The sequence below is a fragment of the Sphaeroforma arctica genome (assembly GCF_001186125.1).
Source record: "Sphaeroforma arctica JP610 unplaced genomic scaffold supercont1.682, whole genome shotgun sequence".
In the NCBI taxonomy this organism is placed as follows: Eukaryota; class Ichthyosporea; order Ichthyophonida; genus Sphaeroforma; species Sphaeroforma arctica.
In genome coordinates, this window is record NW_014039876.1 from 34,782 (window position 1) to 50,290 (window position 15,509).

The following is a 15,509-nucleotide window of genomic DNA, read 5'->3' on the forward strand; positions in this document are numbered from 1 at the left end:
TATGTATGTATGTATGTATGTATGTTTTGCTGATAACAGAGTGCTACTTTCTGAATGAGATGGTTGTGTTCCTTTTACAATAAGTAGGGAAAGGCAAGGCAACCGCAAAGAAGCCTGTTGCCAAGAAAGGCAAGGGAAAGCTCTGAAGGATGTCACTGCAACTTGAGGAAGAAGCCACTACTCGACTTCACGAATATTGGCTAACAGTACATCTCGAAATAAAGGCAAATGCCAATTAGAACGTAGATATCTTCAAACTTCGTTAGAATAACATCATTTCACCGGCACACACTCCGGTCAAAACGGTATGCAAACGTGCGTGTCTGCTGCTATGGGGGGTTTTTTAGTATACGGTTTCGATGCACCCTTATTGGATTGTAAGTTACTTAATAGAAATAGGTAGAAATTATTAGACAGGAGTGTAATATTAACTGCGTAATGTGAATGTGGTGCTTATTGACACGTATTCGGGGCATGATGTTACCTTCGAGGCTAGACCGCTAGCTACAGCCCCAACAACAATCGAATGTATTTCCCCATATAATTATGGAAAAAAAGATATATCATATCCTACATCCACACATACTTATAAATGAGTGATATTTCCGTTGATACATATGATCAATAAATATTCCTATTTCTGTTTTATGTCATTTCTACTGGCACACAATATTTTGGCGGCTTGTGGAAGTCGAATTGGTTCTGTTACCTACATTTCATATTTGTTTAAAAAAAATGTATGTTTATTTTTTGCTTAATATACAGTTTTAGAAAATACAATAAAAATGTATTTTTGGCTCTATGCAGACATTGCAGAGTTGCAGTCTGAACTTCTGAAGTATGTATTTCCTTCTTTTTTTTTATGTAAATATGCAGAATTGCAGACTGTCGAGACTTGAGGAGTACCGTACGAAACTCGGTCAATTGATTTGTATATTTTCCTAATTTTTATAATATTGGGACTGAGCTATAGGGGAAATGACTGGTCCCACACTGAAGTTCAGCAGAAAATATATAGTATTTGGAACGGAAAAAAAACCTCCAATTTTAAAACTTCTATTTTCGCACTGGACTATCAAGGACAGATCCAAAAGCTATTTATTGTAGTCACAGAAACATTTGATATGGTTTTGGGCACAACCTAGTTTCTGCTGTTCTGAACTTCAGCACATTTATTTGGGGGGTTTTTGGTTTTGTTTTTGTTTCTAAAAAACGTTATAGTTATCTGTCTCATTTGTACGCCACCCGCCAGGGCTGCCAGGCCCAGGGCCCAGGGGCCCACTGGCCCACAACCGGTAAGAGTTAATAACGTTTTTATGAAACACGCAAACATGCGAAAACCTCTCAAATGGAGGCAACCAAAAAAAAGTTATCGCCACGCGGGGGTTCCAAACATGATTGGAAGTTCTATACTGACAACTAGTAGTAGAGATTCTATGCTGGCAACTTTCTCTGTAGTAGTGGAGAGTAGGGCCGATTTTTAAACCGTGACATTTGCCCCTGGCCATGAATCATGATGCTTGTAAAATACAGTTCAATGCAACAAAAAACTTAAAAGCCGCTCGCTCACTCACACCGTAGTCAAGCTTTAGCATACAACTTCTGCGTAGGTGCTCTAGTTTTGGTACGTGTTGTTGAAATACACCGTGCATATACTACATACCACCCCACACCCAGTTTATGTACATTTATATATATATAGCATAATACTAGCTTACATAATAAATAAACATGTCCGCTCCTAAAGACCAACCCGAGGCTCAGGCTTCGTCGCCAAACCCTACTTCTGGGTCACCCACACCCGCTGCATCTGTACCCGGTGCACAGTTGGCTTCAGATCAATCTGCGGCAGCAAACTCCACAAATACATCTCTGTACGTAGGTGACCTTCATCCCGATGTAACTGAGGCACATCTGTTCGAGGTGTTCAACGCTGTTGGACCCGTTGCGTCTATCCGTGTGTGCCGTGACACCATCACACGTCGTTCGCTCGGATACGCATACATCAACTTCCACAACGCAGTAGATGGTATGTTTAGATTAACCTTGATTACATAAGTGATGTGGTCGCCTTGCATGTTGCATTGTCTACTGTCAATTTGGGTACATTGTATATGTTATGTTGGTTCACGAGGCCGGATTTCCTAATCTTTGCTTGTATAGTTTATTTGAGCCTCTGCCTCGCGTATGCAGTGTTCAATACTGCTTTCGAGTGTTTTTAGTTTTTAAGCACGCAGTTCAATTACTTCACTGCTTGTCCAGTTACTCAGTTGTACGTGTTCTGGTATGATTTTGTCTTTACAGCTGACAGAGCACTTGACACAATGAACTATGTCCCCATTAAGAACCGTCCATGTCGTATCATGTGGTCGCAACGCGATCCTGCCATGCGCAAGTCTGGTGCCGGTAACATCTTCATCAAGAACCTAGAGAAGACAATTGACAACAAAGCCCTATATGACACTTTCAGGTAAGGAGTTTTAATCGATACGTGCAGACGCACACAATGTCTCATAGGTGTCTCATAGCCCAAAGATGGCGTCAACGTGTCAGATTTCGACGATTCTGTTTAAGGTTGTTTTTGATACGTACAATTATATATATATTTACATATATACACACTACAGAATTTTCTTAGAATATCATAGCGGGAGAAGATTGGTATCACAGCATACTGTTGATTTTTGTACAGCCTTGTTGGTTAGTACTTGGGGTTATGTGTACTTCTTTAGTAACCAAATCGCAATTGAAAGTTTGTTTTTCTACATAAGTTAAGGGTATATATTCAAACTTCATTAAGCAAGTACAGATCCGGGATGTATTGACGTATGCGTTTATGCGCATACCAGTAGTTCTGACAGCCTTGCCGGAGCAATGTACGATTAACAATAGACGTTATTCTTAAACACGGGGATATCGCACTAGAAATTACACCAGCGACATCAACAGAAATATCTTGTCAGTAGCAGTTCTTTCACAGTGCTATTGACACAGTACACCAGGACTTGTATATAGGCACGACAATAACGTCATGAAAAGTACTTCTGTTTCGAATAAGTTGTCGCTTAAATGTACTGTGCAATTCGTTTAGCGCCGAGTCAATATAAATTGTGAGCTAGATATTTTATGTGTTCACATTTTCTCCCATGACACGCTTGCGCACATGTTTATATGTATATATATATGAGATTATATTATCTGGACGATGAAGAATTTACTTGGTCCGTGTTATCGAATGGGACGTAAGACCCCCGCACACCCTGTGAACAACACAAGTTGCTGAGTCCAGAAGTAAAGCACGATCTCATAAATACATACCTGTTGCCAGAGATCTCACATGCATATTCAACCCACTCTAATTCCGTATGGCTTGCTGTGTATGGTATACGATGAGTTGAACAAGGCAGAATAAGAAGTGTTTTTGTACTAGGTGTGAATGATGCAATGCGAACTTCATCACAAGTGTAGTGTACAAATGTATTGTCGAAGACCTTTCAGAAACTAATCTACGGCGTAATGTGCGGTTCATGCACGCACACCTTACCCTATGTGTATATGCAGTGCCTTCGGAAATATCCTGTCGTGCAAGGTCGTAGAAGACGAGCAGAACAATTCGCGTGGGTTCGGATTCGTGCACTTTGAGACAGAAGAGGCCGCACAGCTGGCCATTGAGAAGGTTAACGGCATGATGTTGCTGGGCAAGCAGGTATACGTGGGTATTTTTAAGCCCAAGAAGGAGCGTGATGGAGAGAAGGGTGATAAACAACAGACGTTCAACAACGTATTTGTGAAGAATCTGGCCGATGATGCTGGTGATGATGAGCTTAAGGCAGAGTTCGAGAAGTACGGTCCCATTACGTCGTGTGTTATTGCGAGAGACGACGAGGGCAAGTCGAAGGGCTTTGGTTTCATCTGTTTCGAAGAGCCTGAGCACGCCGGAAAGGTACGTATCTATTTGGTGTGAGTGAATGTAGGGGCCTGACGCAGTTTGCAAGCATTATATGTCTGCCAGGTAAGGCGTTTCGTATTGCGTCTGCATTAGGACTAAGTCAAATGTATGTAGCGAAGTATGGTGTGTCCAAATTGGTACTTGTTAGCATTACTCTAGGTTCCTCAATTGTACGCTGGTGTTTGCATGCTTGCGATGTACTAGTGTGTTGCATTCGATTTGAAATCCAATGCAATTCATGTTTGTCAATTGTATATATCCTGTATATGATAAGTGTGCTTGCTCTCTCATACACAGTATCTATTCTCATTTCTGTTCTATTTGGGCCATTTAGGCGGTAGAAGAGATGAACGAGACGGAGTTCAAGGGCAAGCCATTGTTTGTTGCGCGTCACCAAAAGAAGAACGAGCGCGAGAATGAATTGCGCGCCAAGTTCGACAACCTCAAGCTGGAACGGGCCAATAAATACCAGGGCGTAAACCTATACATAAAGAATCTGGACGATGACATCGACGAAGATAGACTCAGACAAGAGTTCGCACCCTTCGGTACCATCACATCGCACAGAATCTCACGGGATGCACAGAAGAACCAGTCACGTGGATTTGGGTTCGTGTGCTTCTCCTCACCCGAGGAGGCGACCAAGGCCGTCACTGAGATGAACGGCAAGCTGCTGGGTAACAAGCCCCTGTACGTAGCCCTAGCACAGCGCAAGGACGAGAGACAGTCGCAACTGGCCATGCAATACGCCCAGCGCGCACCTTCCATGCGTATGCCCGGACAAATGGGTACCGGTCCTCTTTACGCGTCAGGTGCACCACTATTCTACACCGGGCCGGGCATGCAGGGCCGCCCAGGTATGGTGTATCCCCCTCAGATGAATGTACGACCCCGATGGGTACCTCCTCAGGCAGGAGGCGCACGCCCCGGATTCAGTGGTATGCAAGGCTACCTACCCGGAGGGGGTGTACAGGGTATGCAACACGCCCAGAACCCGCAACAAAGAGGGGTGGGCCCACGAGGACAGAGACCTGTGGTCAACAGACCAGGACAGCAGGGCGGCCAGCCCAACAAGCAGAGAGGTGGCTTCAACTACTCGCCGAGTGTGCGTAACGTGCCCGGTGTAGGCGGACCTATGAATCAGTCAGCGGTGGGTGTCATGCCTGCGGCAGTGCCCCCCGTCATTCCGGGACAGGAGCCTCTAACGTCTTCTATGCTAGCACAAGCCTCACGTATGTGACCTTGTAGTTGTTGTGTGTGTTTGTCTTGTGTCTCGGAGAGATGTGCGAGTGGGTATACGTTTGGGGTTGGGTTTGATTTATTATGTGCGATCATCTGTTTAATTTTATATAGTTTAGAATCTGGCAGAATATGGTCGGCAATGGTAGGGCATATAGGCATCCTGTCGTTTTTGGAGGAGAGGGGGCGTGACAACGAGTTTTAGCAACATACAGTACCAGTCGCTGCCTGCGAATTACTGCTTGCGTTATGGTGACTGTTGCTAGAATGTTGCAGTTTCTATGTTTTTGTGTGTGCTCCGGCTAGAATATATTTGTGCAAGGTGTTGATGCTCCAGCACACCTGATATTAATTCATCGAATTCACAACAAGTTGGTATAGCCCATATATGTGTACGCAACGGATTCATAGTATGGTCGCTACGACTCTAATTTCTCTATACTGGAAACTCAGTGCATTGATCGTTAGTTGCATATCACCCCACAATACAGCGGAGGACCAAACCCAGATGCTCGGCGAGCGTCTGTATCCAATGATCGCGTCACAACACCCTGAGCAGGCTGGAAAAATCACCGGTATGCTGTTAGAGATGGACAAGAGCGAACTGCTGCACCTCCTCGAGAGCAGGGAAGCCCTCAACCAGAAGGTGTGTGGATTTAATTCAGGTTGAAAGTCATTGGAAAGAAGTGATGCTACGTGTTTGGCTCAAGCTTTTTTATTCATTTCCATCCAGTAAAACTTGTTTTATATATTATTTCTAACATATTGTTCCCATTGCATTTCCTCCCGTACCATCGGATCGTTTAGGTTGACGAGGCTGTGGCTGTTCTTCAGGCGCACGTGACATCTACACAAACGCCGGAACTTTGAGGAGCAAAAGGGGGGGGGGGATGATGCACAATGTAGCTCAGCTGTTTGTCGAATAAGAACAGTCTAGCCGCATCGATGTGTCCGAACAAAAAAATAAAAATACGTTCTCTCCCTGTATGGTGTATAGTGTTTTTTAATACTATTTGAATATCTCCGAGTTTTTGCCAGTACTCTCCATGTGTGGGAAATTGCGATTTAAGATGTTCGCCTTCGTCGTATATGAACAGTCTAACCGCATCGAGCTGTCCGAACAAAAACAAAAAAACGGTATCTTCTAGTTTAAAGGTGTATAGTGTAATTTTCCATTGAATATGGCGAGTTTTTGGAGTATTTATCACAATTTAAAAGGTGTATACAGACTTCACAACGTGCAGGGCTCCCATCTACTCATCTGTCCTACATATCGCCCTACGCCTGCGAGAATCGTAGTGGGTATATTAAATTACATATTTGTTTTGCTTGGACGGTATATTTGAAAATGTGGTATATTTGAGAAAGTGAGACCTCATTGCAGATGAGGTGTGATATGTACACAATATATGCTTGTTGCGCCGGCCGAGTTCTCTGGAATCGATCTATGCTCCAATCCACCATTTGTACGTGACAATTTCAGTTGAAGAAACATATATTCGCATTTATTGGTCCGCTTCTATTGATTACACTGAAAACGCCATAGTAGTATCCCTGCGACCAAGTTTAAATATTAAATCGAGCGAATTTCACCTCGCCAAATATTTTCAGACAAATTATAACAGGGGACAATCGTAGGCTGTGAACTTTATAAGCTTCAATTGTTTATTGAATACTACTCAGTAATTCATGCCTGTATAAATCACAGGCTTTGTTATAGATAACATTCTCTCGGTTAGTGAATGCAAATGGTACCTTCTGTATACTATCCATTCAATTTGAGATCACTCTTGCCTGTTAAATCTCTACCTATAAAAAGGTTCTCGAGCATTTTTACAATCAACGGCAACTTAACACATCTTATTTTTGACAACCTGATGTGAAGCTAGTACCTCAAATCTATTTGCTGCTATCTGAATGTCAATGTGGGTCTCGTTTTTAGGAGTACGAGTTCGAGCGTGCGGCGGGCCGCACAGATATAAGATATGGATCGTATAGCAATATTATAGAACTTAGCTACCGCGTATCGCGAAATTTACTTAATACAGAACTGCACAATCTAATAATTTGGAAGCGAAAACTGATAATAAAGGGCGAGATTAAAAACACGAGCTATTTTAATATCCTGAAACGGGGGTTTCTTTTTTTGCCAGAATCAAACGTCAGCGCGCGGTACTTAACACTCAATAGCATCTGACAGACTTGAGTTGTCAAAACGACATCCCCGGCGTCTGCAGCACAGCATATACCCATGGTGGTGGCACATTCAGTTGATTCGAGGGCACTGCCGTCCGACTCGGCTGTCAACTCCATACCAACCACCACTAACCCGTACACGGCACTGTCACAGAAGCTGTCGCCTGTAAAGCTTCTGTATGAGTCGCTCTCAGTCAGCGCAGTGATTCCAGCCATCACTCCTGACGCACAGTCGAATCCATTCTCGCCCTCAATCGCTCCCTCTATGTCCCCTAACACACTCCGACGTTGTGAAGGGATTGCACTTGCATTTGTGAATTGTGAAGTTTGTCCGACAAAGACAACGGTGGCAAGGATAGGTTTAAACATATTCTATCTGCTTTAATAGTAGGCACTTAGTTTGTATAGTTTTTTTTTAACTAAATACCTAGTTCGCCGAAACTTGTTATTTACACTGAAACACAACTCGTGCGTAGTGCTTCATAGAATGATCATACTGTCAGTCAATCTTAAATGTGGCTGATAAAGTGCATTTCAACAAATTAATGTCTTGTGGGTATTATCTGTGTACGATCTATAATATCTATTTGATACATAGATACAGAAAGAATTCAAGCGGCTGATAAAATGCAATTCAACGAATCAATGTCTTGTGGATAATCTGTGTACGATCTATAATATCTATTTGATACACAGATACAGAAACAACTATAGAAACACCTCAGCGGCATGACTGCGTTCTTCTGATAAAGAGTGTCTATCATCCGGATAAATCTCTAGCAATAAAATTGGAGTTTTAAAAAAATAAAGACATGACCATCTACATGGAATGAAAATTTAAAATGTGAGGGAGAAGGACGAGTCCGCAGGACATAAGGAGCGAGAGAGAAAAACCCCCGTATCAACGATTCAAGATATGCGATGATAGATAGCACCCACAGGCCACAGGCCACGGCCACAGGCCACAGGCCACAGGCCACGGCCACAGGCCACAGGCCACGGCCACAGGCCACAGGCCACGGCCACAGGCCACGGCCACAGGCCACAGGCCACGGCCACAGGCCACAGGCCACGGCCACAGGCCACAGTTACATCATGTGAAAAGCTAGGAGACCATGTCCTAGCTTCTGTTTAGTATTTACATCATTGTACATATCTACAATTTATACACACTGCACAAAACAGCTCATCTAGAGCAAAGTATATTTAAAAAGACACCAATGAAACGCCACATTGTTTTCTTCACTACCCCCCCCCCCCAAAAAAAAACTTTAGAACCCCCACTTTTTTTTACATTCCAGAATCCAGAATGGCAGGCAGACCGCAGAACTGAGAACTCAGAACAGCTGATCTGGTATGCGATAACGACACGTCGCAATGAAATTTGTGTCGTTTATCAAAACGACATGTCGCATCGAAACTGATCGTTTATGTAAACGACACGTCGCATTCATAAACGACATGTATCGCACTCATAAATCGACGTGTCGCAGATGAAAGCGACATGTCGGTTGACAGCTATGGTGTGACGGTTAGTACTTTAAGTGTTTGGAGATAGTAGCGATCTCAATTTTGTGGTGTGACGGTTGGTACTTTTGTCTTTGAAGTAACTGGCAGAAGGGCACGACTGTTTTGTCATTGTATCTGATGTTAAAGTTATCTGATGTTAAAGTTGAAAAAACACTGACGCAGTGATACAATGATAGACCGTGCTATACACTTAATAACTATAGAATAATCACACCGCATAGCTACACACATATACTAAAAATACTAAGTTAGTAGTTACTAGTTTCTAAATATTTATTAATATTTATTGTCTGGATGTCAGCAAGTCCAAGTAGCAACTGAAACACGACATACTAGCCCGCCCAACAAATAAAGGCGGTCGAAAACGCAAACGTGATATGATTAGCTGTCTTTCATATACGGGAATCGAAATGATCAAATACGACCATTGCGACCAATGCGACCAATGCGACAACGACACGTCGCATTAACAACAGTGTCGTTTTCTAAAACGACACGTCGCATTCATAACGACACGTGTCGTTTACCAGATCAGCAGAACAGAACATATTAAAATATTTACTGTTATTTAGAACTGAGGAGTCAAGAGAACTGAAAAGTGAGAACAGAACTCAGAACTCAGCACTCAGAACTCAGAACACTATCGTTGAATCAATAATCATGTGATCCACTGACGTTTGACACTTGACAAGTTGACAGTCTGACTGTCGGTGACTAACTGACTCTGTATCATGTATGTATGTATGTACTGTACATATTGTAGTATTCATTTACTGCACTATTTTTAGTGCTCATCAAGTCATCAGTGCTGAAACCATCTGTGAGTAGCTGTGAGAGTTGAGACTGTGACTGAAGTGATCACTGATCAGTCAAAGAGTGATCACTGATCAGAAATTCCGAATCTCACTGATCTGTCAGATTGCAATTTGAAATCCCTCGTCCACATTTCACCCTCCTTGCATAAGAAAAAACCTACTCGAACAATATTGAGATATGTACTCTTCATCAATATGTACTGCAATAATGTGTTTGCACAATTCACATGAGGATGCTGACCTCATCCTTGTGCCGCAAGAAGTACAGAACTACAGAATGTAGTTTATGTCACGATCGCACAAATATGATCATAGTTCATAGTATCGTATATGAAATACCTATCAACACACGATTAATATAAATAGCAAGATAGCTGACGCTGGTATATTAAAACCGAACGAAAAGGTAATTAATGAACCGTATTAATGCTATGCTGAAATCAACTTTTGTTGTCATCGTATATCTTTCGCACGGGTTCTCCATCTCAGATGCAAGCGGAATTCCTTCACGGCGCGAATACCTCTGCATATAAAGTTGACTTGTATTACTCGTCCTTATAGCTTTTTGTCGATGTACTACAAAAGTTTGTTTCGCTATACACAGTAGCTTCGTTCTATAACACTGTTCCACAATCCATATCTTAGACCTGTGCGATCAACCGCACGCTTAAAGTAGTACTCTTAAGAATGTGAGTCCCGCGAGATAACGACAAATATTTTCTAGATACCTAGCACGAATATTGAAATTTAATAGCATTAGAAGAAGCGTGAGGAGTATGCCGTTAAAATGCTTTTTGCACTATGTCGCGAATGTGTGATGACGATGTTCTCGATTGTATAAAATATAGATACGAACTTATAAGAACTCTATCATACCATATCTTAAGTGAAATAGTTCGCGCGTAGAGTACCCAACAGAGTTACCCTGCTAATTCTACCGCGAGATTTTTTGAAACTACTATGACAATATTAAAAGTTTACTTTAAGTTGGCTGCTAAGATGCTGGCAGTATATGGCGGTTGTAAATAGTATACTGGAGCGCTCCGTGCACGTAGCACCACAGAAGAGGATTGTCGTAGACCCCATTACGAAATGCGTTTTTCTTGATCAAGAAAGTATTGTAGTGCTTTTTTTAAAACAAACTTGCCTTGTGTGTCAGCGATTTTGGCGTTACACTTTTTTATTTCTTTCTTTGTTGCGCTTTTCGCAAAACTTCAGGCTCTGACTTGGGAGATATTTTGTCGAGTGTGATCGGGCACGTAGCGTCTGGTATGAGCCCAAGAGAGATAGAAGACTCGACGATCCGAATCAAACGATATGCATGCTGCATTTTTGTGCATGTCCACATGTGTACAATCACATTGACGACGAAGTGGGTTTATGAAGTCACTGTTGATACAAAATGTCGAGCTGTATATGCCAACATGTTCACTCACCGATTTTACTGTGCTGGCTTGCACGGTACTCGTCATACTTACTCTGCTCACTAGTGCGCGATACCTGGACTACAGTTCAAGGCAAACGGTCTATGTGGCACGCCAAAGGAAGAAAAAAAACTCATATATTCCACAGTACTCGCAGTAGGACAGATACTTTGTTTATATACATGGTAGGTAGCCACTCGCATGCCCCACCCTTGCTGTTCAGCGCCTTCCGAGTAGTACGCTGCGTCTCATATGATATTGAGCCGGAAAATAATCTATACCGCTCGTCGCCCATTTGGTTTGGACCAACCACCACCGCTAACAGCAAGCTTGCAGACATGTGTAGACATCTGTCTGTATATATATATATATTTATATACTTGCTCATGCTTTCCACAATACATAATGTGTACGTGAATAGACGCTTGCAATCAAGCAGGCACATATACACATACATGTATATATAAACATACTAGCAGACGAACTAAGGAACACATATACACACGTGCATATAAGCTTTTTGTGGCGCTGCATAAACAGAACCATGCATAGGCTTGGTATAGGCGATAGTCTAGATGCGAAATCAGGTGGCAAAATTCGCTGCCTACGACTGTGTGATCACTCGTCAAATACAACTGAAAACTCTGTAAGACAGCTGTCAGTACTCAGCTATGTACTCGATGTGCGTAAACTGTAAAAAATGTGGTCTATAATATTCGATGTTTACGTAACACATGCAGTTGTTGATAATTTAATGTACTTATCACTTCAGTATCTGAAATTGGTGATATGTGTGGCGCTATGTGCTGTATGGCGTGTAGATGTACATAAGACTGTTGATTCTTGGCGTGCGAAAGTCCCACATTTCTGGGTGTTTTCATTTCATACAATGAGCGAGAACGCACACCAGTTACAGCCGTTCCAGCATTCTCAATCACATACTCGAGACGATTGTATGATCTGAGAGTACGCTGTAATAACTTTAACGCAGGCGCTGCCTCCGCCCCACTGAGTTGTTGTTTTGACAAATTGTGGTGAGGACATACGTGTACTGTCGTTGATATGGGTCAATAGGATCATGGCTGCCATGCATGTTCATTGATTGTACACCACAACAATCGCAATCCAAGTGCAAGTCCGACGGGGAGTGGCAGTAGATAATGTTTTTCCTATATGGGTTATACAATCGTATATATGTGTATTATATGTATAGTTCAGTTGAATGCCATATGGGTGTGCAGTTTTGCTTTCGGGCGGGCGGGCGCTTGTGCGCTAAAACCGGGTTCAATTCCAAGCGATTCCATGTATCCATCCAATAGCGCTACCTCGGAAACAAGTCTGCATATGGCTTTTCCGTAGCATATAGGCTGTCTCGTCCCCTCAAACGTGTAAAATCCATCAAAACTAATCGAGTGCACAGGCAAGGCCACTGATCCCATTCGGACTTGAGCAATGCCAGCACGATGTGAAAGTGCAATAGTCTCCCCGTTTCGAATGAACTCATCGTACTTAGCGTTTGCTGCACCTTGTAGCAGTTAGTTCAACTTTTTCTGCTCGCCACACACTTGTGGTCACTGTAGTCTCCAAGATAGTCTGCACCCTTTTCTCTCTCATCATCTCCCCCATACTTGGGGTGATATGTACCACTGGTGTTATACTGGAATTCTTAGCCAATTGTGGCTGTCATTTCGCGCTAAGATCATTCTCACAAGTCAGCATCCTGTACATTCACCAAGAGTGTGAGCACCTTTTCTGCACGGTGTTCATCATCGTTGGCTCGTTTCGCGAGCACACGGCAGATATCATACACCTCATCCCTACCACTCAATACCACCCGCGAGTTGCCACGCTCAGACTCGCCTACATTGTTATTGCTCTTGGCTTTTGCACTAGTATCAATTTGAGTGGCTTCCTCCCGTTGCTGGCCGTCCGTATGGACCGAGATAACAGCCTGTACGCAGTTGTACGTACACACCAATAATCGCCGCAACATATCCAGCTCTTCATCGTCTCTACGCAGCTTCAACATACTCACCAGACACGGTACCACTCCCGCTTTCACCAACGCAAGCGCGCCATCAGTTGATGTGCTGAGGTTTACAGCCACGCGATACGCCTGCGCTCTTCGCTCAGCGGTGTAGTGACATGCTGCGTTGCCATTAGAAATCACAAGTGGTGCCTGTGCAAGTCCAGCATTAGTGCTTTCCTTCTTCGCGCGTGCGTGCGACTGTGTGTGTGCTCGTGTATCCTTGTTGGTAGACTTATGTACGAGGGGCGTGAATATCCCTCCAAGTGTATCGCAAGCCATAAACTTCACAACATAATCGGGCACTTTGCACGCTATGAGTGCGCTGTGGTGCTCCTCGCACGTTGACAGATTCAGCGCAGCTTTCAGCGCCATCACGGCCTCAGCATCAGATGGGACATATGTAATCTTTGATGTGGCACTCTCTCCGTGACTCTCCTCTTCGGATGCTACAAGTACTTGTAATTTCTCTTGTTGCGGAGGAGGTGTAGGCGCATGCTTGTGGGTGTGTATACTAATGTTCGCATGCGTATGAATTCCAGTAGTATTCTGTGTGTGAAGAATACTGCTGTCTGTCTCCATCTCATCAAACTCACACGACCCGTTCAGCTCGCGTGCGACCTTTTCTAACAATGCACACACAGCCCCGACTGCCTGCTGCATCTCCGAGCTATTCTCCACATTCACAGCCATATTAGCAATCACCGCCAACGCATTCACACGTCTATCTACACTCGCACTCGATCTCTTGCCACGTACAACATGCCTCTCCCTATCCTCAGTCATATCACCTTCGCTCACACTATCTGACGCCAAGATCTCCGCGCACGCCTTGTCAACAAGTCCATATTTTCGGATACTCGCGTGGTTGTGAGTGCTTGCTGCTGAGTTCACAAGCGATGCCATCAATGCATGCTCATTCGTTGCAACTTCCATTGTACCAGGTTTATCTTGTGCCAACAGCCGACCTATCTGGTTAGTGGTGTGCGTGTCGTATGTGTGCACATTAGTGTCGCGTGTGAGCACAGTCCCCGCCTTGCTGTTGTTGCATTCACTGGATAGCGCACTGTCGTGCAAGTCATCCTTAGTGTCAGTCTCTGAGTGGCTGTCGGAACTGCTTTGTCCTTCCAGTACGCCCATATCCAGATCAAACTCGTAGCTTTGATGAGTGTGTATTTTGCATTCATTGGTAATAACTTCCTGGCCACCCTCATTATCACACGTACTTACTTCAATACTACAAGCACATGTACATATTTCATTGCATGCACAGGTACAGGTACTATCTCTATTATGTCCTATACATGTTGCTCTGCCTAGTCCAAGATCAACAGCATTCTTAACCAGGAAGTAACCCCCAACTCCTGCTACTATCAGGCCCAGCGCAGTACCCACTCCCTTCGACATGACCAACAGACTGTAAAATAGCTTTACAATAGGGGAATTAATGTGCACTTGCGAGTTTACAAGTGATCTAGTATAGCAACCAGCTATTTGATATTGTTTTCACTTAATCTATTGCATATATGTATATACGCGAACTATCACGTGGTGTTACGCGTAGATCTCACATTCGTATACAAGCACTCTCGTGCGCTTTGCAATTTACATACGCACTGGAAGTAGTAGTAACTTGACAATTTTTATAAAAAATCTAAAAAATGATTGTACGGATCTATGCTGCAAGCTGTAGATTGTTGGTGACGCATCAGCGTGTCATCACATGGCCCACCAATTTCTGAAATTCAATTTGGCGGGACGTTCTCAAATCTCCCAAGCCAGCCTGCTGCGGTTGAAAAATGTATTATATTATTTTTTTTTGTTTTTAAAAAAGAAACAAAATACATACTCTCCTTTTAAAAATAAAAATAACAAATTTATACAAAACCCTAAACCCCTAAAACTCTAAAATCGTGATGTGTTTTTGTGGCAGTAGGAGTGACACGAGAGTGTATTCTATTATTTACACAATCGCTTGATAAAATATAGGATCGATACATACTATTACATCAATACTAATAACATATGTATGATGCGTTCGTAGAGTCGACATATAAAGATGGAAGATATGATTATTCAGAATGAATCTACTTTCAGAGATATGGAGAATGTCAATGAAGGGGTCACCAGACTCAGCATGTCAGATACAAGTACATCTAGAGATAACAGGTCTATGGTACCGACAAATGAAGGAGATGTGCAGATACTAGAGAATGTCGTACATCCGCCGCCATGTGTGCTAACAGAGGCTCAAAACGAAAAATTAGTGAAAGAGAAGCTGGTTTCACAACAACTGATTTCACGCTATGAGAAGGTATCTATCTATATAT

General features: G+C 43.1%; 5 protein-coding genes across 5 annotated transcripts in view; 3 read left to right on the plus strand and 2 right to left on the minus strand.

Annotated features, from left to right (window-relative positions):
* Positions 1–243, plus strand: part of SARC_08021 (hypothetical protein) — a 4,204-nt gene extending 3,961 nt beyond the window's left edge. Inside the window, exon 5 of the mRNA XM_014298015.1 lies at positions 88–243. Within this exon, the coding sequence (XP_014153490.1) occupies positions 88–146 (59 nt within the window). The 3' untranslated portion in view covers positions 147–243. The remainder of the gene's footprint in view (positions 1–87) is intronic.
* A 1,279-nt stretch (positions 244–1,522) lies between these two features.
* SARC_08022 (polyadenylate-binding protein 1) lies at positions 1,523–6,175 on the plus strand. Its single transcript, XM_014298016.1, has 6 exons — positions 1,523–2,029; positions 2,305–2,470; positions 3,562–3,943; positions 4,284–5,181; positions 5,680–5,834; positions 5,996–6,175. Exons 1-6 carry the CDS (start codon positions 1,732–1,734, stop codon positions 6,056–6,058), a joined length of 1,962 nt encoding a protein of 653 aa, XP_014153491.1. The 5' UTR covers positions 1,523–1,731; the 3' UTR covers positions 6,059–6,175.
* Positions 6,176–7,300: 1,125 nt separating this feature from the next.
* On the minus strand, positions 7,301–7,753 carry SARC_08023 (hypothetical protein; the record flags this gene model as incomplete). The annotated part of the gene is made up of 1 exon (XM_014298017.1): positions 7,301–7,753. One exon carries the CDS (start codon positions 7,751–7,753, stop codon positions 7,301–7,303), a length of 453 nt encoding a protein of 150 aa, XP_014153492.1.
* Positions 7,754–8,305: 552 nt separating this feature from the next.
* On the plus strand, positions 8,306–8,485 carry SARC_08024 (hypothetical protein; the record flags this gene model as incomplete). Its single annotated transcript, XM_014298018.1, has 1 exon — positions 8,306–8,485. One exon carries the CDS (start codon positions 8,306–8,308, stop codon positions 8,483–8,485), a length of 180 nt encoding a protein of 59 aa, XP_014153493.1.
* Positions 8,486–11,889: 3,404 nt separating this feature from the next.
* Positions 11,890–14,747, minus strand: SARC_08025 (hypothetical protein). The gene has a single exon (XM_014298019.1). It carries the CDS (start codon positions 14,584–14,586, stop codon positions 12,859–12,861), a length of 1,728 nt encoding a protein of 575 aa, XP_014153494.1. The 5' UTR covers positions 14,587–14,747; the 3' UTR covers positions 11,890–12,858.
* Between the last annotated feature and the right edge of the window lie 762 nt (positions 14,748–15,509).